The sequence below is a fragment of the Penicillium griseofulvum genome (genome assembly GCF_001561935.1).
Source record: "Penicillium griseofulvum strain PG3 chromosome Unknown contig_95, whole genome shotgun sequence".
In the NCBI taxonomy this organism is placed as follows: Eukaryota; Fungi; Ascomycota; class Eurotiomycetes; order Eurotiales; family Aspergillaceae; genus Penicillium; species Penicillium griseofulvum.
The window spans coordinates 1,858,391-1,881,429 of record NW_024467454.1 but is presented as its reverse complement, the minus strand read 5'-3'; the positions used below and the strand labels follow the sequence as shown (position 1 = coordinate 1,881,429).

At 45.7% G+C, this 23,039-nt stretch overlaps 10 protein-coding genes across 10 annotated transcripts; 7 read left to right on the top strand and 3 right to left on the bottom strand.

Annotated features, from left to right (window-relative positions):
- Window positions 1-1,986: 1,986 nt before the first annotated feature.
- On the top strand, window positions 1,987-2,457 carry PGRI_061740 (RidA family protein; the record flags this gene model as incomplete). Its single annotated transcript, XM_040793888.1, has 2 exons — window positions 1,987-2,098; window positions 2,165-2,457. The coding sequence occupies 2 exons, from the start codon at window positions 1,987-1,989 to the stop codon at window positions 2,455-2,457; spliced, it is 405 nt and encodes a 134-aa protein (XP_040648743.1).
- A 149-nt stretch (window positions 2,458-2,606) lies between these two features.
- On the bottom strand, window positions 2,607-3,575 carry PGRI_061730 (uncharacterized protein; the record flags this gene model as incomplete). Its single annotated transcript, XM_040793887.1, has 2 exons — window positions 2,607-3,182; window positions 3,237-3,575. 2 exons carry the CDS (start codon window positions 3,573-3,575, stop codon window positions 2,607-2,609), a joined length of 915 nt encoding a protein of 304 aa, XP_040648742.1.
- A 155-nt stretch (window positions 3,576-3,730) lies between these two features.
- Window positions 3,731-4,713, top strand: PGRI_061720 (1-(5-phosphoribosyl)-5- ((5-phosphoribosylamino)methylideneamino)imidazole-4-carboxamide isomerase HIS6; the record flags this gene model as incomplete). Its single annotated transcript, XM_040793886.1, has 3 exons — window positions 3,731-4,030; window positions 4,187-4,373; window positions 4,430-4,713. The coding sequence occupies 3 exons, from the start codon at window positions 3,731-3,733 to the stop codon at window positions 4,711-4,713; spliced, it is 771 nt and encodes a 256-aa protein (XP_040648741.1).
- A 287-nt stretch (window positions 4,714-5,000) lies between these two features.
- Window positions 5,001-5,526, top strand: PGRI_061710 (uncharacterized protein; the record flags this gene model as incomplete). The annotated part of the gene is made up of 4 exons (XM_040793885.1): window positions 5,001-5,038; window positions 5,104-5,161; window positions 5,268-5,393; window positions 5,449-5,526. 4 exons carry the CDS (start codon window positions 5,001-5,003, stop codon window positions 5,524-5,526), a joined length of 300 nt encoding a protein of 99 aa, XP_040648740.1.
- Window positions 5,527-6,067: 541 nt separating this feature from the next.
- PGRI_061700 (Elongator subunit ELP3) lies at window positions 6,068-7,851 on the bottom strand (the record flags this gene model as incomplete). Its single annotated transcript, XM_040793884.1, has 2 exons — window positions 6,068-7,491; window positions 7,548-7,851. The coding sequence occupies 2 exons, from the start codon at window positions 7,849-7,851 to the stop codon at window positions 6,068-6,070; spliced, it is 1,728 nt and encodes a 575-aa protein (XP_040648739.1).
- Window positions 7,852-8,104: 253 nt separating this feature from the next.
- On the top strand, window positions 8,105-9,443 carry PGRI_061690 (succinate--CoA ligase (GDP-forming) subunit alpha; the record flags this gene model as incomplete). Its single annotated transcript, XM_040793883.1, has 7 exons — window positions 8,105-8,265; window positions 8,331-8,359; window positions 8,410-8,536; window positions 8,591-8,653; window positions 8,716-8,741; window positions 8,796-8,878; window positions 8,943-9,443. The coding sequence occupies 7 exons, from the start codon at window positions 8,105-8,107 to the stop codon at window positions 9,441-9,443; spliced, it is 990 nt and encodes a 329-aa protein (XP_040648738.1).
- Window positions 9,444-11,173: 1,730 nt separating this feature from the next.
- PGRI_061680 (uncharacterized protein) lies at window positions 11,174-12,418 on the top strand (the record flags this gene model as incomplete). The annotated part of the gene is made up of 3 exons (XM_040793882.1): window positions 11,174-11,559; window positions 11,619-11,868; window positions 11,939-12,418. The coding sequence occupies 3 exons, from the start codon at window positions 11,174-11,176 to the stop codon at window positions 12,416-12,418; spliced, it is 1,116 nt and encodes a 371-aa protein (XP_040648737.1).
- A 4,620-nt stretch (window positions 12,419-17,038) lies between these two features.
- PGRI_061670 (uncharacterized protein) lies at window positions 17,039-17,831 on the top strand (the record flags this gene model as incomplete). Its single annotated transcript, XM_040793881.1, has 2 exons — window positions 17,039-17,209; window positions 17,265-17,831. The coding sequence occupies 2 exons, from the start codon at window positions 17,039-17,041 to the stop codon at window positions 17,829-17,831; spliced, it is 738 nt and encodes a 245-aa protein (XP_040648736.1).
- Window positions 17,832-18,037: 206 nt separating this feature from the next.
- On the bottom strand, window positions 18,038-18,721 carry PGRI_061660 (putative isochorismatase family hydrolase; the record flags this gene model as incomplete). The annotated part of the gene is made up of 1 exon (XM_040793880.1): window positions 18,038-18,721. The coding sequence occupies one exon, from the start codon at window positions 18,719-18,721 to the stop codon at window positions 18,038-18,040; it is 684 nt and encodes a 227-aa protein (XP_040648735.1).
- Window positions 18,722-21,416: 2,695 nt separating this feature from the next.
- On the top strand, window positions 21,417-22,571 carry PGRI_061650 (uncharacterized protein; the record flags this gene model as incomplete). Its single annotated transcript, XM_040793879.1, has 1 exon — window positions 21,417-22,571. One exon carries the CDS (start codon window positions 21,417-21,419, stop codon window positions 22,569-22,571), a length of 1,155 nt encoding a protein of 384 aa, XP_040648734.1.
- Window positions 22,572-23,039: the final 468 nt, after the last annotated feature.

Here is a 23,039-nt window from a genome sequence, read left to right as displayed (position 1 = left end):
GTACCCGTGTACGTTATAGTGAGGACCTTCCTGAAGAATATGCAAATCTGTCACATAGATATCGGCCCCACAGTCGCAACGGAGCAGCAACGGAGCAGCAACGGAGCAGAAATATGTCTTTGAGGAGGAAATAATTAATCTATACAATGAATACGCTAAGAACTATTTCATGTGATTGGACTAGGCGTGATCCAGTCTTTGGATGTCATCAATTGCGAATCACATTTGTTGACGCTATCTCTAGCACCATATCTCCCTCGATATACATTATTTTTTTTTTTGCTTTTTTTCTTCTAGAATTCTTGTACTCCGTACGGAGTACACAATTAGATTTTATTCATTAAAACACTAGTGTCTATCCACTTTGGAGTTCGGATCTGGTAGATCAAGTAGATCCCCCTGACAGAAGTGGTAAATCGCAATTCGAAACACAGTCTACGGAGTACGGACCATATGGATCTACTCCATAGCTATAGTAGCGATAGTAGCAAAGTAAACTGAGATGATCATTTCAAATCTATTGGTGTTACAAGCATATGAGGCTGTGCCCGATCTATTTGGCCTGGTGCTTCAATAAACAAGCGCATTGACCAATGGATTTGCAGATCCGATGTAGCCCCTGGCTTTTCCTCCAAAAAAAACTTGACAAAAACATAATGTTGAAGGAAAATTCCACAATATCCTGTGAAGAATGTAGGGCTAGTTTACAACAAGACACCCAGCATGCCGTCATCGCACAAAACGACGTCCTCAATACTCAGTATCCTTTGCCAAAACGCCAAAACGCCGATTATTCCATCATACTCCGCTTGAGTCTCGTTAATAGAAACGTTAAAAGTGCCCCCAAATCGTTAAAGGTCCGTCTCGTTTTTGTGCTGCCTAAAATCATAGGCCGTCTTGGCATGTCGTCGGGTCTAGAACAAAAGTTTACACGGGATGTTGTGGACCGACACGGTTTCCCGACTGTACAACATATAACCCACGGGCCGACCCTATAGCGCCGCTCGGAACGTCCCTGATAGTCGACAAATGGTGTTGACTATCCGGTGATTCCGTGAGCTTAGAAATCTTAATTTGTGTAGCGCTGTGGTGTGTGTGGAGATGAATTTCTCACGATAACGACTGGGCTAGGTTGTTTTGAGGTGAAGCATATCATATTACACTACTCCGTACGGAGTATATTGAGTGAATTAGGTTCTTGGCTGCATTATCTTCTTCACGGGTGCGATTGACTCGCTGATATCAATTGATCAAGACGTTGAGAGCTTGGCGTCGGGAAGTGAGTAAGAGCTTGGCGTCAGCGAGGTGAGTACTTGGCGCTGCACCTCTCGGAGTATCTTCAAACTTAGCGGTGAATCTAGAGGCTTACACAGGTGAAACAGGTTATTCTCAATTTTTTTTTTACACTGTCTATCTCCGTTGAGAGTTGACCTGATTCGAGTATTTGCAAACTCAATATATAACAAGTATAGATCAACCTTGGAAGTCTTTGTTTCGATCACAGAGACCACATGTAGCATAGGTAGAGAAGTATAAGAACTGTTTATATTGTAATGAGTTACTGCAATATGCTTTCATGTTGCGAAATACTGAGTCCTAGCAATGGCTGGCCATATATCCTGGCCTTATATGGATTGAGCAGCCTAGGTACATCTGCCGTTATGAAACCGACAAAAAAAGACTGACCCATGAGCTTTTCGTCTCTAATATCAGGTTCTAGTATATTTGTTGGATAGAGCAGTGTTCGTTCCTCTCCTTTTATATAAAATGTATGACGTATGCTATCCGGCGGAATGTATATTCCGCATAGTAGCTCTAGGAAGATTTAGTGTAGAAATCAAAACGTCTGTACTGTTGTACATGTGCAAGTTCTTGTCGTGAGAGTTCATTTATTACCTCAGTTGAGCGTTACAAAAATTTGTCCAAGAATACACATTCCCAAAGATCTATAAATCGTCACGGGTTCATTATCTCTGTCGATTAAATATGTCGCACCTCCAATACTTCAATTACGGCGGCTGGGGCCAGAAAGCAAACCGAGATTTCTATTACAGCCAAGCCGTCCGCATTGGTGATCGCATTGAATGCGCTGGCCAAGGTATGTGACAAGTCACGAGGCCTCGCTTTCCAAATGAATAGATCGTGCTGATAACATCATGGACAGGCGGTTGGGATCCGCAAACCTTTGTGATCAATCGAGAAATCAATGCCCAGATCGACCAAGCTTTCGACAACGTGGACCTGAACCTGAAGCACGCCGGGGGAAAAGGCTGGGAGCAGGTATTTCGGGTGAACTCGTACCACGTCCCGATCAATGACGAGGCCATGGAGGCGATGGTGCGGAATTTCAAGAAATGGATGCCAAATCATCAGCCTCTTTGGACATGTGTTGGAGTGACGAGGCTCGGCGCGGATGATATGCGGGTTGAGATTGAAGTTGTAGCCCATGACCCATGAGAGATTGAGTTCGGAGTGGACATGGCGTGATGCATTTATGGGGGAACACATCTGGCTCTTATGTTGAAGTAGCGTGGGTAGGCAGTGCCGCAAGAAAAAGCATAATTAGCCTAAGAATGGGAGAAGACCCTTTCTTAAATATCGTGATCTTAGCGTTTGTCGCCTCTGCCACCACCTCTACCACCTCTGCCACCCCTGCCCCCTCTTGTTTTGCCCTTTCCTCTACCACCCATCATGCGGCGGCCTGACGCCTGGACACGAGCGATATCGTCTTTGTTCAGGTTCAATGTGCCTCCTGAGAACTTGCCCACGGATACCCCGGAAACACCGCGCTCTCTTCGCCCATTGTTGCTCGATTTGTTTACCTTGCTAGGCCGTTCGAGGATAATACCGTTTTCCTTGGCCTCTAGGCGGCGTCTCTCTTCCTTTGACTCAGCCTTAGCTTTAATGCCTCGTCGATGCGCAGTAGGCATTTTATTTTGCGCATAGAGCGAAGTTTTGGCTCCCAGAGACTGCATGCGTAGATCCAAAGCCTTCAAACGGTTCTTTCCAGTGGGGGCAAGGTCATCGGCGGAGTCGAGAAGGTGTGACTCCTTGAGTAGTCTTTGTAGTGCAAGATCGTGCTTGAGGTTCGCAGAGTCGTGGGCGTCTTCCTCCTCTTCTTTTTTGGAGGTAGGCTCTGGTTCGGTGCTCGGCTTATCCAGGTTGGACAACAGTTTTCCGCTCTATTGACCTCAGTGTTAGCATGGACTTTCAATGCATTGAGTTCCAGCACATACCATGAACGCCTTCCAAGTCTTCTTGTCCATTCGGTCTTCTGGTGCTGCATAGGAACCCGTGTGTTCGACCACCTCGACGTGGTTGCTTTCATCGCTGACATCGGACATCCCATCCCAGTCACCTTCTGACCCAGACAGATCAGAGTCGTCGCCGATCTCGCTTTCTTCTTCCTCGGAATTTGTAGATTTGGCGGTAGGACCTGGCAAATCGAGTGGCTCGAATTGTGCTTCGAATAATCTGCGGAATACGTCCTGCGCATTGTCCACTGGGGGAGGGCTGTCTTCCTTAGCCTTTGGCTTGGAAACCACAGTGGTTTCTCTCTTTCGTTTTACAACCATGGTGAATGTGCTGTCGACCAAATTGTAAAATCAAACAGTCGCATCTCGGCCCAAAAGTTTTTTGGACTTAGCTCGAGATCACGTGCGATAACATAGATAAGCCCCTCGACTCACAGCTTCACTGAATCAACTTGTTCCCCAATTCGCCAGAGAAAATGACCAAGTTCAGGCCGTGCATTGACCTGCATTCAGGGCAGGTCAAGCAAATTGTGGGTGGTACGCTCAGCCAGGTAGCCGCAGACCTGAAGACCAACTACGTTTCCAAGTTGCCGGCCAGCCACTATGCGGGATTATATCAGAAGCATGATTTGCGCGGCGGGCACGTCGTGAAGCTTGGACCAGGCAATGAAGAGGCAGCCCAGGAGGCACTGAAGACATGGCCGGGTGGGCTGCAAGTGGCCGGAGGTATCACGGATAAGAATGCGCAATATTGGATCGACCAGGGTGCAGACAAGGTAAGCACCTGGCCTCCAGATGAATTATTTCTTCGTCTAGCATTTTTTTGATCGAGAACCCAATGATATCGATCCATTTACTTTAAGTTCTTGTTTTCTTGCGCTCCCTCATAGTAATAGTCCGATGACGCTAATCATATGGAATGCGGGCAATAGGTGATTATCACTTCATTCCTCTTCCCTGGAGGCAAGTTCTCGCTCGAGCGACTTGAGTCCGTTCTTTCTGCCCTGGGTGGCGACAAGTCAAAGCTGGTCTTGGATCTGAGCTGCCGCAGAAAAGACGATACTTGGTTCGTTGCGATGGACCGCTGGCAAACCATCACAGAGATGGAGATCAACCAGGGTATGTCCTGCTTGTGCCCAACCCGGGTTGGTGGCTGGATAACTGACACTGTGTAGAATCGATCTCAATGCTGGAACCATATTGCGCCGAGTTCCTAATCCACGCTGCAGACGTAGAGGGCCTGCAACAAGGCGTCGATGAGGAACTTGTGTCGAGACTGGCTGAATGGTGTACTATTCCCGTGACCTATGCAGGAGGTGCGCGCCATTTACAGGATCTAGAAAAGGTCCACACGAGTAGCAAGGGAAGAGTGGATTTGACGATTGGCAGCGCGCTAGATATCTTTGGCGGCTCTGGAGTGACCTTCGATGAGTGTATTGAATGGAACAAAACACATTAGAATTAGAATATAAATCAAAATGAATAGATCAAAGAAAATTATTAGAATACATATATTTTCATTTTCATACTTCAAACAAACATCAAGGAGAACGAGTCACAGATGTGTCTGAACTTTCCTAAAGCGGCTTAGGGGCTTTTGCATCAACTGGAGGTCCGCCCGCCTCCGTATGTCAACCTTGGAAGTCTTCAACCTCAACTATCTGTATTAGCCGCTTTGCAACTACTTCTTTCTACAACATATTCAGTGATTTTTCAACACTCCTTACCTACCATCAAACCGCCAACATGAAGCCCGTCGTCTCTGCCTTGAACGCCTGGTCTTGGTACGCTCCCCATCCCAGCATCCATCAGGAAGTCCTATTGCTCTAACACCTCATGTCCCAAATAGTGTCGTCATTTCTGTTTTCGCAATCGTTATCCTCTCAGTCCTCGGATCGCTATACAGCGTACGTCTCCCCGACTTCGAACCACCCATCAAACCCCCCAAACACCTATTGTCACAGACCTACGTAATATGAGGTTCAGCCGCTAATACGAAGTTCCCCAATATAGAGCAACAACCACGCATACACCGGATCAGAAGACGGACCTGAAAATGGCCCTGCGATCGCCGCCTCCATTTACACCGCTGTGATCGTCTACGCTGTACGTCACTCCCCCCTCTCTGAGCCGCGACGGGTTCGTCACATGAGAATGGAATCAGTTACTGACAATGCGCTTTTCTGGCTTACAGGGCTTCTTCGTTTTCTGCGGTTTCCAGGCTTATCTTCACATGCGAGACAGCAGGGGAGGTGCTATATCACTCCATTGAAATTACCTTGGTTCCTTTTCCTTCGATGTTTTAACGACACCTTTATCTGTCGATTTTCGATCTTTGAGCTTATATCGCGGGGTTTCTTGAGTGATACAGTGGTTTAGATCTGATGCGTCGGGAGTGATTCGAGGCCGAGAGTATGTTCCAATTCTCTCGAGTATGAATCACCCATGTCTACTTTGTGCAACCCGGATCCATCTATGTTACGGACGAACAGGTTCGGACTGAACTTGAAAGGCGTGAAAGGCGTTAATGGGCAGGTTTCCCGGTCTCCTTTGCTAGAAAACACAGATGGCCGACCTGCTACTTGTACATAGAGCGCTCATAATTACCAGCTCTTTCATTTTTCGGTCCATTGGACGCATCTAAAGATAAATTTTGGTATAGACATTCAATCATTTGTCCTTCGTTGATAAGAAAATCAAGTTTTGATGAGACCGCCAACGCCGTGGATGCAGAATCAGATACCAAGCATCATTTGGATACTCGGATTCCTTTTTTTTTGCGTTTTTTGCTTTTTTCTTTGTTTTCCAGGTTGTTACTCCTCGTCCTCCCATGGATCCAACATCTTGGACATGTAAGGGCCATCAAGGAAGTATCCGAGACGAGCATAGTAGCTACGCACACCCACACCTGAGATAACACTGATCTTGCGACTACCGTGCTCCTCACGGGCAATACGCTCTGCCTCCTCCATCAACAAAGTTCCGAAGCCACGGTGTTGGAACTTGCGGGCATCACGTCCGTGGAGTGGCACGGCCGAACCGTAAACGTGAAGCTCGCGGACAATACTTGTCTGCTGGCCGGTGAACTCAGGACGGAAGGTGTGAGTCTCACTACACTTGCGCAAACGAAGCAATCCAATGAGGATATCCTGCTTCGGGTCTTCGTATGCCAAGAAAGTCTCCCAGCCGCCATTGGCAGCGTAATCACGACGGATCAACTCAATCTGCGAAGGACGGATCTTGTTCTTGACTTCATTGATACCGACTTCTCGCGTGCGGACATCACGGCAGGTTGTGCCGAAGTCCTTCATACGCGCCAACGCTAGTTCGCGCAGGTTTCCGTTCTCCACACCGGAGGTAACAAGTGGCATGGGGATATCGCGCTGGACTCGGTAGATACGGGTCCAGGGGGGAACCAGGGCGAGAATTCGTGCGACAAGGTCGATAAGTGCGTTGGGGGTGTAGTTCTTGTAACGGCCAGTGCGCCACAGTTCGTAGAGACCGGTGCCTCGGATGACAAGTGTGGGGTAGAGTTTGAGACCGTCGGTACGGAAGTTGGGGTTCTCGAAGTACTCCTGGAACTGGAAGAGATCGCGCTCCATTCCAACGTTTGGCAGATCAGGCATCATGTGGCTGACGACCTTGAAACCGGCATCCTTTGCAAGTTTGAACGTCTCAGCTACTGCTGCTACGGTGTGGCCGCGATTGGTGTCTCGCGCAACGTCCTCGTACAGACTCTGCACACCGATTTCCAACCGTGTGCAACCGTAGCGGAGCATGCTGCTCAGATGTGTATCTAGACAGTAATCTGGCCGGGTTTCGATTGTGATACCCACACACTTGACGTTGCTCATTTCGCCAGCCAGCACCGCCTCGTCAACATTGTCCGTTTGGTATCCGCTCAGCGCGTTGTGAAGCTGGGAGATAAAGCTGTCCCGGTAATCTTCTGGTAGCGACATGAAAGTTCCGCCCATGATAATATATTCCACCTTGTCCACACTATGGCCAAGAGCTTTGATTTGATCCACACGTCCTCGCGCCTGCTCAAACGGATCGTAACGAGCGCGGATCGCTCGCATCGAAGTCGGTTCATATCCAGTATATGATTGAGTCGAGTATTCGAAGTCGGAATCGGGGCCACCAGGGCAATAGACACAGATGTTACCGGTATAGGCGATGTGGGGGCATCGATGGGGTTTGCACATAACCGCCACCACGGCGATACCAGAGGAGGTTCCTATGAACGAGGTTAGCGATAGTCCATTACTCCCCACTTATAATATATAAACGTACGGATCGGCTTCGCAATAAGTTTCGGCAGGATATATTTCTTGTAGTGCTCAGGTACTGCCGCGATAATGGCAGTCAGTGGTGGCGAACTGGACAAGCTGTGCTTCTTTGAAAAGGTCGCCCGCAACTTGTTAAGATTAAGATCCTTCTTGGGCTTGGTAGAGTCCCTGTGCGACTCGTAATCTTGAATGAGGGCATTTGCGATATCAGAGCATGCTCGCATGAATCGCTCGTTCTCCGGGACGTTCTTTGCATTCTTCTTGGCGGCCCTTTTAATTTCTTGCGAGGTCATAGTCATGGTAGCCATGATGAAGAGATTAACACCCTTAAGCGGGTCAGTTAACCAAAAAAATGAGAAGTTGCTTGTTTAGTGGGGGTGGAGGTTGATATCAAAAAAATGTGGTCACTGAGGCTTGCGCCCGATTTGAGTTTCTGCTTAAGTAAAATAATTATCCCGAGCGAAAACTCCCGGGTACGTATCCCGAACACCTTGCCCTTTATCCCGTCCTTTTCTTCCCTCAACTTCACCTCTCCCCTCAAAACATACATATCTTGCAGCAATGCAGGCCTTCCGCCGTAACACCCTCTCGGCCCTTCGCAATGTCGGTGCCACCCAGCGTCGGACTCAGGCCACCTCTGCCTACAACGAGACCTTGAACAACCTCAAGATCAACAAGGACACCCGCGTCCTCTTCCAGGGTTTCACTGGAAAGCAGGGAACGTAAGTGCAATCATTGCGCTCTTATTATTATACGCGCAGGATGCTGACAATTGACCTTGATATAGCTTCCACGCTGAGCAGGCCATCGCCTACGGTAAATATTTATTTTGTGATCGCATCTAAACAATAGCTTACACAGGACAGGCACAAATGTCGTCGGTGGTACCAACCCCAAGAAGGCCGGCTCCATGCACCTTGACCGTCCCGTTTTCGGCAGCGTTCGCGATGCCGTGAAGGAGACCGGTGCTACAGCTTCCGCTATCTTCGTTCCGTATGATTATCACTATTTTCTCGAATCCGCAAAACAATGCTAATTGCAATTCAGTCCTCCCCTTGCCGCTGCCGGTATCGAGGAGGCCATCGCTGCTGAGATGGGCCTGGTTGTCTGGTACGTGTCAAATGGAGCTCCCCCCTGCAAAGAACTTTGTCTGACAGCTTCTCGTTCAACAGCATTACCGAGGGTATCCCTCAGCACGGTACATATCGATCGACCACCAATTGAAGCGCGCGAACTAATTGATTCTATGTAGACATGGTCCGCATCACCGACATTCTCAAGACCCAGAACAAGACCCGCCTGATCGGTCCTAACTGCCCCGGTATCATCGCTCCCGTAAGCTACCACTCCGACTTCCTGCAATTCTTACGCGTCAAATACTCACACATCACGTTTACAGGGTCAATGCAAGATCGGTATCATGCCCGGCTTCATCCACAAGCGCGGTCGTGTCGGTATTGTCTCCCGTTCCGGTACTCTCACCTACGAGGCCGTCAACCAGACCACCCTCGCTGGACTTGGTCAGTCTCTCGTCGTCGGTATCGGTGGTGATCCCTTCTCCGGCACCAACTTCATCGACTGCCTTAAGGTCTTCCTCGAGGACCCCGAGACCGACGGTATCATCATGATCGGTGAGATTGGTGGTTCCGCCGAGGAGGATGCCGCCGAGTTCTTCAAGGCCAACAACATCCACAACAAGCCCGCCGTCTCTTTCATTGCCGGTATCTCCGCTCCCCCCGGCCGCCGCATGGGTCACGCCGGTGCCATCGTCAGCGGTGGTAAGGGTGGTGCTGACTCCAAGATCGCCGCTCTTACCGATGCTGGTGTCATTGTTGAGCGCAGCCCTGCTTCCCTCGGCAAGACCCTTCTTGCTGAGTTCGTTAAGCGCGACCTTGTTTAAATTTGTCGCTCCATCTGATGCATCGCGTGTCTTGTCCTGGTTTTGAAGCTAGGGATCTGAGGTATATGTGCCATTTCATACTATGGGGGTTCTATGGGCTGTTCCTTTCCAACTGCTCCTGTATTCTTTTTCTCCTTTGTGTTAGAGATCCTTGAAGTAATCATGCTCGTGTAATTATTACTGTGTGCTGCTTGTGCGGAGTAGATGGTAGAAATATGGAAATATATGGAAACCATTTTCAAGTCCACGAAGTAGGCTCTTGAGCGGTCCCTCCTTATCCATATCAACTAGTATGCATTCTAATCCTCATAATGTACGTTCATAGCAGAACATATCGGTCTAGAAACCAGCATGAATCGCACAGAGGAGCAGAAGCTCCTATTCTTTAAGCGGGGAAATGAGAAGTATTGATTGAACAGTCACATAACAAGAATCGGTATGTCGTTTGCATCTGAATTAGATATTGGCTTATTTAGGCACAAGGCTTGCCTATTCGTGAATTCATTCCTAAACATACGGTCATATTTTTGCCAAATTTGAACAACGGCCAAAGTGCCTGAGAACTGACTACATCTCCGAGCAAACATCACAAGTGGACCATTCGTGCTGAACGAAGGGGTGAAAGAGAAGGATCTCTAAGATTTGATCAAACAACGATGACAAGTGGATAGGCAGGACACTGAATGCTTGTCCTTCTCAGGTATTAGCGAGAGGTAGAATGATGGTGTTTCGTGAAACAGAACTGAAAATCTTTAGTTTCATTAGAATGGGATATCCTGGTCTGTGAAGATGGAATATGGGTCTTTAGTTCCCTTCCTTGAATATTAGTTCGATGTGTCAATGGTTTTTCGGACATTTCAACTTCCATCTGTGAAGGAAAGGTTACCAGGTACACTTAGGCCTCGAGAAACACGCCTCAGATCACATTTCTCTAACGCGGTTAACGTGATCTTTCCATGACTACGCACTGTGATTGTGATCGCAACTTTTACCTGCTCATTGGACTAGCATAATCAGAAGGCTCATAAAAGATAAGGATGATTTCCAAGGCCATGTGTTGAAGGATCTGAGTTGATAGCTCTAAGGATTCAAGTAATACAAGCTGTAAACGTCAAACAGAGCATCACTTCTCTACATATAATAAAAGAAGCTATGGTACCTACACTTGGGGCCTTGTTCCATCAATGAACTACCAGGATACCTTTTACCTCAACCTCATTTGCTTCTTACTATATAGTCAATCTTTCTCCACTAAAGCCTTATCTTCTTCTCATAGTCTCTTCCTATCATTCCATATACCAGCTATCTAAAAATGATGCAATATAGCAGAGTTTATCTACTATTCCTGTTTAGGTATATATCATGCCTTTAAAGAATGCAAAGAGTACCTCCTACTCCTCTGGCTTTGACTATGGATGAAAGCCGGACTACAAACTCTATGTAGTCTACCGTGGTTCTATATTCCGATTTACAAACTATATATTTTGTTGAATATATGAATACACTCAGCAGAAGGCAACCCGCTACCCTATATGGCATCGGAAGCACTTTGACCATGAAAAATAAGCTTTATTCACTAGAATCAGTCCGATTCAGGCATAGTTGATATAGTCTTGGGCATCGGAGCTGAACCAGAATTTGATCAAAAGGAAACATAAAAGAGCCCCCAAGTCGTCCGCACCTTCTGATTCCTTTTTCTCCTACATACTTCTTCCCCAGGTGGTTTCACAATGTGCCGTATGCCACTCTGGCTTTGGCTCTTCCAACAGAAGAAGAGCAGCCTCTGGGAGCTCTACGATGAGCTCCGCCATATGGAACCTGGTCATCTATCAAACCAGGTTACCAATATTGATATCCACTCGATGGATTTCTGGACTGGGGACACCTCCCTCATCGAATTCTTCATACCCGACACCGAAACCACCCTCAAAATCGCCAACACTGCACTCGACCCCGAGGACCCCCTGGACGACCAGTTCACGTGGGCTCGGCAGATGAAGGACGATGAAGACATCATTCATCGAGAGTTGCACTATGAACTCTACCGGTCGTTTGTAAACTACATGCGCCACTCCCCAGGGGGAAACAAAGTGCCCTGCTTCTGGAAGCTAGTTTCGTGAGTCTGAAGCTCTTATTAGTAAAAAGCAAAATAAGACTAATCGTTAATAAATATAGCATGCGTGAAGATGAAGATCTCTTCAACAGCAACGATCAGCACGGCTTCATCGTTGAAAAGGGAGCCAGAAGTGTTGACGGAACCTCCCATCAACTTGTCGTCATGAAAAGCGAAAAATGCTATTATGACACACTCCCATCAACTGGAGAACTCATCGTGCTTGTCCGGTGGATGCTTGGTGGGATCAAACACCGCAGGCACCAATTCGGCAGGTACCACCGACATATGCCTAAGCATCTTGAGTTCCCGGTAAGTTTAAACACTCTTCCAAGCCTAATTACCCCTATAGATAGAATATGATTGACTGACTTCTATTTAGACAATGGTCATCTCCTTCCTCCCCGATGCTCGAGTTCGAATTTTGCATGGGTACTTCGACGGCGGCCGACTCAATGTGGCCTGTACCCCAGCAATCAACTTCGATGCGGAGGACTATGCCGACAAAATGGATGCTTTGCTCCAGTGGGCATGGCCGATTAGTGATGGAGATACCACCAAGCCCATTCCTCTTCCAACCATCGAGGACGATGAAGAGGACGAGTGGGACGAGTGGGAGAAGTGGGAGCTACGATACAGGGAGGACAGCGACGGGGAGAGCGAATCAGAAGAGGAGGGTAACAGCACTGAGGTACAAGAAGACCTCGGTGACTGTGAGTCGGAATTCAGTGAGGATGATGAGAGCGATGGGTTAACCCAGGGCCCCATCGAAGAGTGGAGTGACGAGTTTGTGATGTCTGCGGACATCAAAAGAAAGATCATGGAGAGGTTGGATGAGAAGATGAGGAGTTTGGGGGAGTGAATTGAGAGGAGAGGGTGACAGCACTGAGGTACAACAAAACCTCAGTGCTGTGAGTCGGAATTCTAATGATGATGATGAGTGCGATGGGTTAACCTTGGGCCCCATCGATGTTTGGAGTGACTAGTTCGTGGTGTCTGCGGAGGAGGGTAGCAGCACTGAGGTACAATAAAGCCTCAGTGACTGTGAGTTGGACTTCGAGGAGGAGTGCGATGGGTTAACCTTGGGCCCCGTCGATGACTGGAGCGATGAGTTTGTGATGTCTGCGGTGGATGGTAACAGCACTGAGGTATAAGAAAACCTCAGTGACTGTGTCGGAAATTGAGGTGGAGGATGAGTGCGATGGGTTAACCTTGGGCCCCATCGATGAGTGGAAAGAAGAGTCCGCAGTGTTTGCGGCCATAAAAACAAACAATCATCCAAAAAAATTTATCGGAGTTTAGGAATTTGCGAGAGTTGACCTTAGCCTGAAGGCGAGGAGGCTGGGACCCAGAGGCGCCCTGGGACCTGGTCTATCTTCGTCCACGGCAACGGCAACTATGTTTTACTATGTTTGCATGTAGTGGCAACCCGCCACATAGTTCTGTATTTTTTATATATGCATGTACCATACACAAATGCATTGGATGAGAGAGACAATATTTTATAAATATAGAGTCGTAGAGTAAGTGCTAGTACGCTTTAGAGTTCCCTGAAGTAGTGGTAGTATATAGAATGTAGCGAGTGCAAGTACTTTGTCACTCGGCCCCCGGGGCCGTGAGACAACCCTAGGCCGGATACGGTTAGCCCATATATTAACCCTATATCTTACCATTTATCCTATGTGTTCAGGATATTTCGGGTACGGGCAAACAAACAGTGTCTAGTAAACAGCTTTTGAAATATGTATCACATAGTCTTGGTAAGATATTGTGGATGAAGGCATAGGGGGAAGGATAGGGATGATCAAGACAGATCACCAGATCTGTCCCAGTCAGCCGGATTAGCGCAGTTGGGGTACGGTGCCGGGGGCCGAGAAACAAAGTGCGAGTGTTCTAAGCGGCTGTTTACGAAAATCGCTGTAAGGCAAGGGTGGGACTTTTGGAGTACGTCTTGAAACGGTGCGGAGGACAGCAGAGGTGAGCCTACCATGTGTTTCCATGGCATTCTTCTTCTTTTGGGTAGCCTATGTAGTCTGATCTATGTGCGGAAGGAATACAGTTTCCAGTTTGAGTGAAAATCACTTATCGAGCTCAAGAAAAAAAGTAAGAAAGGAAGAGAAGAGTAAGACACACTTCTGTTATCAATCTGCTACAATAGGCGTGGAACGACCTCATTTTATATACAGTTCAAAGAAAAGCAGGTCACCCATGTACCATTCCATTGTCACTGTAAGGAATATTTCCACTTTCCTCGACATTTGTAAAATGATACAACAATGTTTCTCTTGGTCTCTTCCATAGGGGGCCGGCGAGCACAAAAGGTTATTCAAATCTGACAACAGAATAAGTTAACGTATTTCACAAGCGAGTGGCCACCACAAGCGAGTGGCCACCCCAACACTATATGCTAAATTCAAATCCATTTATCTCAACCATAACGCCATTAAATAATTTAACTAAACTATTCATCTATCTGGACATACGTCTCTTCTATGACCCTGATTTTTACATAGCCTGCACGTTAGTAATGCCCTAGTTCTTAGCTGTAAAGGTGGCGAAGGCCTTCTGCGTCGCGGGGGTATAGGTGCTACAATTGCTTCCACCGGCTTAGGTATTAATTAAGAAGCTTCTTAAACTAAGAGACCTTCTTCGGCGGGTATTTGCCTTTGGGATCGAGCACATTTTTACTTCTACTTCTTATTAGTAGCGCGTAAATCCTTATTTTCTTTGGCGAGTAAAATAGTACCTTATATTGTGAGGCGGAAGCCTTTTATAAGTTAATTTAATATACAATCGGAAGGACTTAGTAGGCTTCGAGATCTTATACAAAGTAGAGCTTTGATTAACGAAGCCTGCTAACGTAGGTCTTTCTTAGTAGCTAGTATTTTTAGTATAAAATTCCGGTTGGAATCACTACCCTAGTTAGGGGGGGGTATTAGGGTTCGAAGCCGAATATTAAGCTTTAAAATAACTCTCTCTGGCTTAAAGGGGACTAAACTAGCTACCTTAAAGCTATTTTTAATAGTCTCTATTTTAAAAGCTTTAATTCATATAAGGGGGAACGCTTCGAGGAAGTTAAGTTTATTAATATAATTTATCCTAACCTGTATTTTTGATTTAACTAACCGGCTATACGCACGTTTTAATACTGTAAAATAGCTAATATTAAGAGGCTATAAAAGGTAAGAGGAGTATGGAGGTATATAGATTAGGATAATCTGATTTCTTTTTAACATATTCGGTAAGCGAGCTGGCCATGTAAGCCAGCTGGCCACCCCAAAACACATAGTAAAAGCGATAAATTACAACTTGGTATCTAAACAACGGTATACTATATGGGGCTTTCCTTATCGATATATGCTTCTAAGGTGATATCTAGTACCTATAGGAAGTTTGAGGAAAGTTTGAGACTTTATGCTTGCGGTATATAGATATCCAGATTTTGGCAACGTAATTTTCGGTAATTTTTGAAACGACTATAATATAACCTTTTGCTGTTTTCGAAATTGAGATAGAACGCTAATTAGACTTATCAATGACTATTGTGAAATAAGGGGATAAAATAAAATAATGGTTGTTGAGATACCAAGTTGTAATTTATCGCTTTTACTATGTGTTTTGGGGTGGCCAGCTGGCTTACATGGCCAGCTCGCTTACTAAATACGTTATAAAGCTTGTCAAATTTTGGGGTTAAATAGCTTCTGTAACTATCGAGTACTAGAAGCTAATATCTCCCCTTTATATGTAAAGAAGTTGTTAGAATAAAGAGCTTTTTAAGCTAATAAAGTCTAATTTTATTAGAAGTCTAACTATTAGGACTAACTTCGAATTGTTAATCACTAGGAAGACTATTGAACTAAGATTTAATAAAGACTTTACCTTTAAAAATCACGCACGGAGGAAGTGCCTACCCTAAAGTATTTATATACTTAATTACTGTTACCTACTCGCGATTTCTAAGTTATAAAAGTGAGCGCCGACTGTAGTATTTACTCTTTATAATAACCCTCGTAGTTGTTGTTAATCCTATTATAAAGCTAGTCTTATTAAAGTTATAAATATTATCGGGGTCGATTCTATATTAAACGATTGTCTTTTAAATAAGATTAAACTACTCTTTGATAATTTTTAGGTCTTTATATTTCGTACGTTTATAATTATAGTATCTTGAGAAGCGGGAGGAGAGGATAGGGTATCGTTTTATGAAGTTCGTAACCTAGTTTTCGCTGACTAAAAGAACTGGGGTAGTTCCGCGCTTTTCGAGGAGAAGATTCGCTATTTTACGAATAGTAGAGGGTCGGGGAGCAGATCTATGGGAATCCATAGAGAGTATCCATTTTTGAAGAGACTCTTCCTCTATTTCAGAGAGTTTATATAAGTTGGCGCGAGAAATCGCGCGTTCTTATATGCCACTAAGGCGGCGACGAAGAGTCGAACGCGGTACGTTAAAAGTACGCGTAGTAAGGGTAATATTACTGATTTCTTGATTTTTAAAAGCCTGAATAGCTAATAAGATCCTACCCTCTTGCTCTGTTGATTTTCGGGGGTTTTGAGAGCGAATTGGTGGCATAGTGGGTGGTTGAATTAACTAAGTGCTAACTAATGGACGCGTTTTCGGGTGGGGTGGCCACTCGCTTGTGGTGGCCACTCGCTTGTGAAATACGTTAGCAAGATCTTAGCTTTATTATTCTTTTTAGTCCCTTAGGATTAAACATAATAATTCACCTAGTCAGATTTGTCTGGAGAGCCTGGATCCGCAGTGGTGTTGTTGGTCGACGGTCCCTCGAGCCGAGCAGCACATCCGCAGTAAGCATAACACATAGTACCGGTGGCTGATGGGCAGGTAAGAGCACTACCGTGGCAGAATAGTCTCTCTCGATCCCAAGCATGTACAAGCACAGTCCTGGATGCAGGCATCTGTTGAGACGGGTGATGAGCAGGACACCGATGCACACGTCGCATGCAGAGTAAACAGGACAGCGCAGAGGGCTGCACTGAGGTTGAAAGTCTTCATAGTGGTAATAGTCTGGTGAAAGTGATTTAAGATAGGAGAGAATGGTTGGATACGTGAGAAGTATAAGATGTTAATTTACTAGAGGGCTATAGAGAGTTATATACTCTGGACCACACACCCTAGGGTAGATGATACTAATTCATACCAACCTGAATAGGTCTCATGTTGGCGGAGTATAAGCACCACCCAGTCTTCCTAATTGATCTAGTTTCATTGAGCCCACGATTTCTCTTTGACTATCTAACTGGCTAGTATAGACTATAGTAGTGGACAATGTAGCTAAACTAAGTCTAACCTACATGTTGGCGGAGAATAAGCACCGCCCAGTGATTTCCAAAAGGGGCAATCAGGAACAGCAGCTGGCGGATGATCGGACCGCCATAAATATTTAGGTTGAAGGTAAGTTGTAAAAATGTAATCAAGTCAACTCACGCATCGTAGCTATCTGTCCATCCATTTCCTCCCATCATGGCAATTTTACTTAATCTAGCCTTGACGGGATTACTGTTACTCCTGAAAGGTGGCCAGGCGAAGAACATCCAACCGGCGTTGAGCGCCAATGTCGCCAGTGACATTTCCCAAGAGAACCTACTGGCTGAAACAAGTTTCTACCATCAAAGATACAGTACCACTCTCCATGTAAGCTATATCGGTTCTTTATAAACAACCCAGCCAGCTCTAACCAGGTTTCCAGTTCGACGATGTGCCAACTGATGCAAGGACTGGAACCGGAACCATATCCACTTATTCATACATGAATTTCACCAGTTTTACTGTTGTAAACACCCTCGCTGCAGCATCTCTCGGCTCTATCTCAGTCCACGACACAGATTGTGCTTCTTCCCAGACAAATGCGCTATTCAATGCCCGCACCCGGGATGACTATAAAGCACGGCCACGCTGGGTAGCCGACACAACCAAACTGCATAGTGTAGGCCTTTCGGGCTTTTTCAACCTTAATGGCCTTTCTTTTAAGCCTCTCGGAGAAGTGCCACGTGGACTAATCTTAGAGATTATTGCATGGGAGATACGCGACTCAGAAGCACAGAATGTGTACAATACTTGGGTTGCTTATAGTGAAGGAGGTCAGCAGGATATGCAGTACTATGATCTCACAATGTTTGGAGGATCCTGGGGGAAAACAGTTAATATGGTTGAGATTGTTATACGGGCTCCGGGTGAAGAGCAGAAGGAGGTAGATTGGGCTTTTTGTCTGGATGATCTGGATGTTGAATTCTTGGATAGGAGGTTAGACGAGTGACGGGATATATTACACGTTCCGTATCGTACTTCGGGAGCTCGGGAGCTCGGGACGTCAGATGTTTGGGTTCTTTATAGAGAGAGTATTGACAGACAGATGTCCGAGACAGAGACATAGTACAGCCATTGACGTTTACAGTATGTTCGATCATGAATCAAAATATTCAAAACAAGCTTGCAAGTTATCATACAAGAGATAATACCACGCTAGTTTTGAAGTTTGCTCAAGGCCTCGATAACTTTCTGCGTGGTAAATACATCCGCAAACTCACCGTCGAGACTAGCAACAGAAATCTTCTGAATAGTCTCCGAATCAATCCCAGCCTTTCCAAAGGTAGCCGTGGCGTCCTCGACAAGCACAATACGCCCCTTATCAACTTCCACCTCATTCTCATGAGTCCCATCCGACCTCAACCGAACAGGCCCATCCCCAAGATACCGATCCACAACCCCCAAATTAGCCGCCATTCGCACGGTAGTGGAAACACAATGATCAGTCGTCAACCCAGCAACGATAAGCTGACGAACGCCCTTTTCACGCAAATGCGCCTCGAGGCCAGTTCCGATGAAAGAGGAATTGACAGTTTTCCAAAAGATAGGCTCTGATCCATCTGAGGCAGGGGTCGCGAAGTCTAGAGGACGGATACCAGGGCTGGAAGGGTGGAGCGGAGATCCCGAGGTTGTGGAGGAGTGAAAGATGTGGATCACCTCTAGTGGCGTCGAGGATGAAGATCTTGCAGCGCGGAATGCGGAGAGAAGTGCTTGTAGGTTGGATTCATAGTTCGGGTTGGACCGGGTGGTGCCCCAATGGGATATTGTCTTCGGATCGCAGAAGGCTGATTGGTTGTCTATCAGGATCAAGGCCGTGGGGAGGGTAAATTCCAATGCCATTTTGTCGGGGATTTCAATTGTTGAATTAATGTTTTGAATTTGTTTGAAAGATGAAGTCGAATCTTGCAAGGCTTTTTATACATACAGCTTTAGGGTTGTGACTTCCAAAGTTTTTTTCGAGCGTGACTCACCGGCTCACTAATCAACTCTCAATGCCCAGGTGAGGCTAAACTTCAAAATCTGATAGCTTCAAGCTAATTATTTTTTAGCGGCTTAGTAGAAGCAATTTTCTAGTTCCTAGAATCTTTTACCGCTCTTCCTAGAAAATAAATTCTTTCCTAAGTTTTACTTTTCGCCAGTTGGTTTCATTTTAATACTTGGGAGCTCAAATGCTTGGCAAACCTATAGCCCGAAAGGCCATACAAGTTGAAATCGCCAACTAATCTAACACTTTTCTTTACATGTCGAACTTAACAATTAATCCATGGGTTGATACCTCCGTCAAGACAAGTCGGCTGTCGCATATTACTGTTACCGATTCCGGCTGGGATGTTCCGAGCAGCCAAAACAGTTTCATGCTAGTCTTCCAAGGCTTTCAAACTACTCAGTTGTTCGCTTAAAAAATATCCTCAAATTTTCACGATTCCTTACTTTGAATTTCCTCTATTTTGCTGGGCTTGGTTAGTTAATGCTTCGAGAATTGGCGGTCTTGCCATAGAGGTCTCTGGGCAATCAACGATGCTAAGCATACATAAGGTATACCTTAGTATCATGGTCTCAGGCCATGGTTAATGTGTACTCCTAGGCATAATTGGCATACGATTTTAGAGGTACCTAACTTTATCCTTCCTCCGCTTCTTCCCACTCTACCTGTATTTGTATATAGTAAATTGCTGTCATAGCTACTGCAATAGAGCGATATTAGAAAATATTTATGACTTGATGATTGCGATATATATATTTCTAGCCTCAAGGATCGTTATTTTCGAGAATCATTGTTGGTAAAAAAATCTACTGCATATGGAGAAACAGTGCATTTATACCCTGGAGATATGATATTCAACAATTGCGAACTTACTCAACGTTCCTAGAACCACCTCGTAAATTTTTTTTAAAATTTTGCCTAGATGCCCAGCAAAAGTCAACAAAAGGGGTGGAAATTAATGAAAAAGGTGATTGTATGGCTGTCTCACAAAAAGAGCCCCGAGAAAGTGATAGGTCTGAATGTACAACGCATTGTGTGTCAGAGCTTTCAAAAAGTCCCTATGACAACAAAGAAAAGCCCACGCTAAGAAAGCTACACGAGTCAGGGACACCCGTAATTCCCCACTCTGAGAAGGTCCGGGATATATAAAATTTAGTGAAAATGGTCGAGTATCTCTATCTATCCTCTGGTGTACACCCCTGTTGGTAAAAACGAAGACTGAAAAAGAGTGTGCTAAAAAGAAACTGAGAGAAAATACAACAAAACGTATTTACTACAAAATGGGCGATGTACACGAGCCATTAATTGGCAGTAGTGATCAGCAGCTTTTGGCGCTCGCCCCCAAAATCTGACCCCTGGTAACCCCTGATGACGAGGACAAGTGTGATGTTTTGGGCATGCCGCAGCAGGAACAAGGCAGAAATTGTGGCGCATTTCCTGTCCATATTCGCTCGTGCGCTTCTCACTCGTGCGCTAGATATGTTGTACAAAAATTATCTGTTCCCGTGATGGGCTTGATTTTTGTTTATGGGGCTGGAATGGTTGGGGCACCTTGGTACTTCCTCCACGACTTGGTATGGAATTATCTTTTTATTTTTTGAGATTGCAAAAACGACGCACTCGACTCTATCTTATTATTACGTGTTGATCAATGGTCATGTCGAGCCTCCCCTATGCAGGCACTACCAGAGTGACCAGGGTATAACGGCGTACTTAATAACAATAGCCGCCGTGCACACTATATAAGGAAAATTCGAACACATTGTTTGGGTTTTTTCCTTCTCCCTGAGACTCTTATTTTTTCACACCAGCTATCTCAACTTTGGGTTTGCCTTGGACCAGAGTCGTACTTGAATACCCCGTACCCAGAGAGTCCTTGAATCCTAATAAGAAGTATAGGAAACACCTTACTGTACTGTACGGGAGAGAATTGACTCAATATGATGTGCTGAACTGACTTCGGAAAGGCACAAGACGAATAACATGGATGATGCTGAATATTTCATCAGCTGGGGGTCAGAGAGATCTGTTCCACTACGACGATTCGAAAGCCTCCAGCCACATCTGTATGATCAAATTCAATATTATGCAGAGGTCCTCGAGACAGCTCAAACCTTCACTCAGCATCTTTCGAAACATACCCTAAAAAGTTACGATATGGAAAGGTCGCTGAGAAAGATCATGGGCCGTGACCCTTTATGTCTGGACGAAGACGTAGATAGAACGTCTATTTGTTGGTTGGACATTGTTCGTCACGGCGATTTCCAGGAACAAAATGATGGATACTACCACTGTTCTGTCCAAGGGAAGGTTTTTATCCACGACCAGGAAATACAAGATAGGGTCGAGTTTTGCCGAAGCCATGCCATCCATATTTCCAATTCGGGACCAAGTCTTGAAGATGTGCAAAGAGAGGTGAAAGTCACCAAGGAAATATTGGATGATATATCCAACCAAATAAAATGTCCGTACTCCTTATCCTGACGACCTTGTGCAAGCGGTACCCTAACTGGAACAGGTATGAAAGATCTACCAAAACTTAAACAAGCCATGAAGATACGACTGAGAAAGCTTCAATCGCTGGCAGAGGCTGCATTGAGTTCAGCACAGCTAAACTCTCCCAGTGACTCAAGCTTGTCGAGTGATTCAAGCGGGTCGGAAACTACTTCTGACGCCGACTCTGATCGATCAGTGGCGATGGATTTGGATGCTTCCCCCAGAGAGACAAGCAAGGATGAGTCGGAAGATGACAGCACGGGAGACAAAAGCGGAGAGGACGAGGGGACAGAGGATAGAGTGACAGGAGACGACAGTTCCAGAAACCAGACCACGCAACAAAGGAACAATGACTCCGAAAATGGAGGTAACGCGGCACCAGATAATAACACAGGTGTTCGATTAACCCTTGCATCGTCGACAACTCCATCTTCCATGCCTGTAATAGCAGAAGATGAAAATGTCATCTCAACAGGTCACACTTCTTCGTCAAGAGAGATTGGAGAATCTACCGCAATGAACTCCGTGCCTTTGCAAAATCCATCGTCCGTCTCTTTACCAAGGGAAAATCAAAATGGTGCTCCGATGGATTCTATATCATCACGCAATTGCCATCAGGCTCATACCTACCATTCACACTCAAAAAGCCCCACGGGCGACGCGCTTGCTAGAAGTGAAGGTCCATCTTCTCGAAGAGTCAAACGACGGAAGACACAGAAGAAAAAACCAAAATCTAATCGCATATCCACCTATGATGAGAGATCGACTGCTATTGCCTATATGAAGACCTGGATAGAGAGCCATGCAGGTGGGAAATGGACCCAGGTGGCATTCGAGAAAGATTATGCCGCCAAATTCGAACCCAGCCGAAGTTTTAACACCATAAGGACATGGAGGGAGGAAAGGGAGAATCCCCAAGCGAAGAGCCATATTGTGGTATTGAAAATTCCCGTTTCATGTCTACGTGAGGAATTATCGAATGACAATTCTTTACAGCCAATGCCCGGTCTTTCAAATGGCAGGACCAACACACCACCATCCATTCAACATGGGCCGTCGGAGAGGCCACAAAACTGGTCGGACAGTCATGATGCGACCGATTCCGAGCCCCCTGTCAAGATAGAAAGTGGTCTCCCGAACCTGCTAGACAGCAGCCAATGGAGCTATTCAGATTCTCTTCAGGGCCCGATATGGGAGGAGATATTCTAGTAAAATAGCACAGTCTGAAATTTTTTGGGAAGGGAAATGGAAAGGGTCTGGCCGCCTGGCGTTTGATATAATCGGAAAAGTCAACGAAGAGATTGGAAGGGTTAGTATCAGGGCAGAAAAAAAAACCTTTGCTTTGTTTAATATATTGCTGTACAACATAGTTTAGTGATTATTTTATTGATAAGGTAACTTCATACACCATCCATAGTTTGTGAATGCTGGAGAGATCGTTTAGTCTTTGTTTATTTCTTTGCTCGATTGAATTGCTACTATGCCTATTTGGGTAATAGGGCTGTTTCCAGCTCACGTGGATTAGCTCTTGCTATTTAAACCTCCTAGGGGTTTACCGCTTTGCTTCTTCTCTTCTCCCAATCTTTGATATCATAGTTTGAATACACTCTCCTAGTTGAATTGAACTGGCACTTAGCAAAGCAGACATCTTCCTCTTGCTCTCACTGTACTTTACCC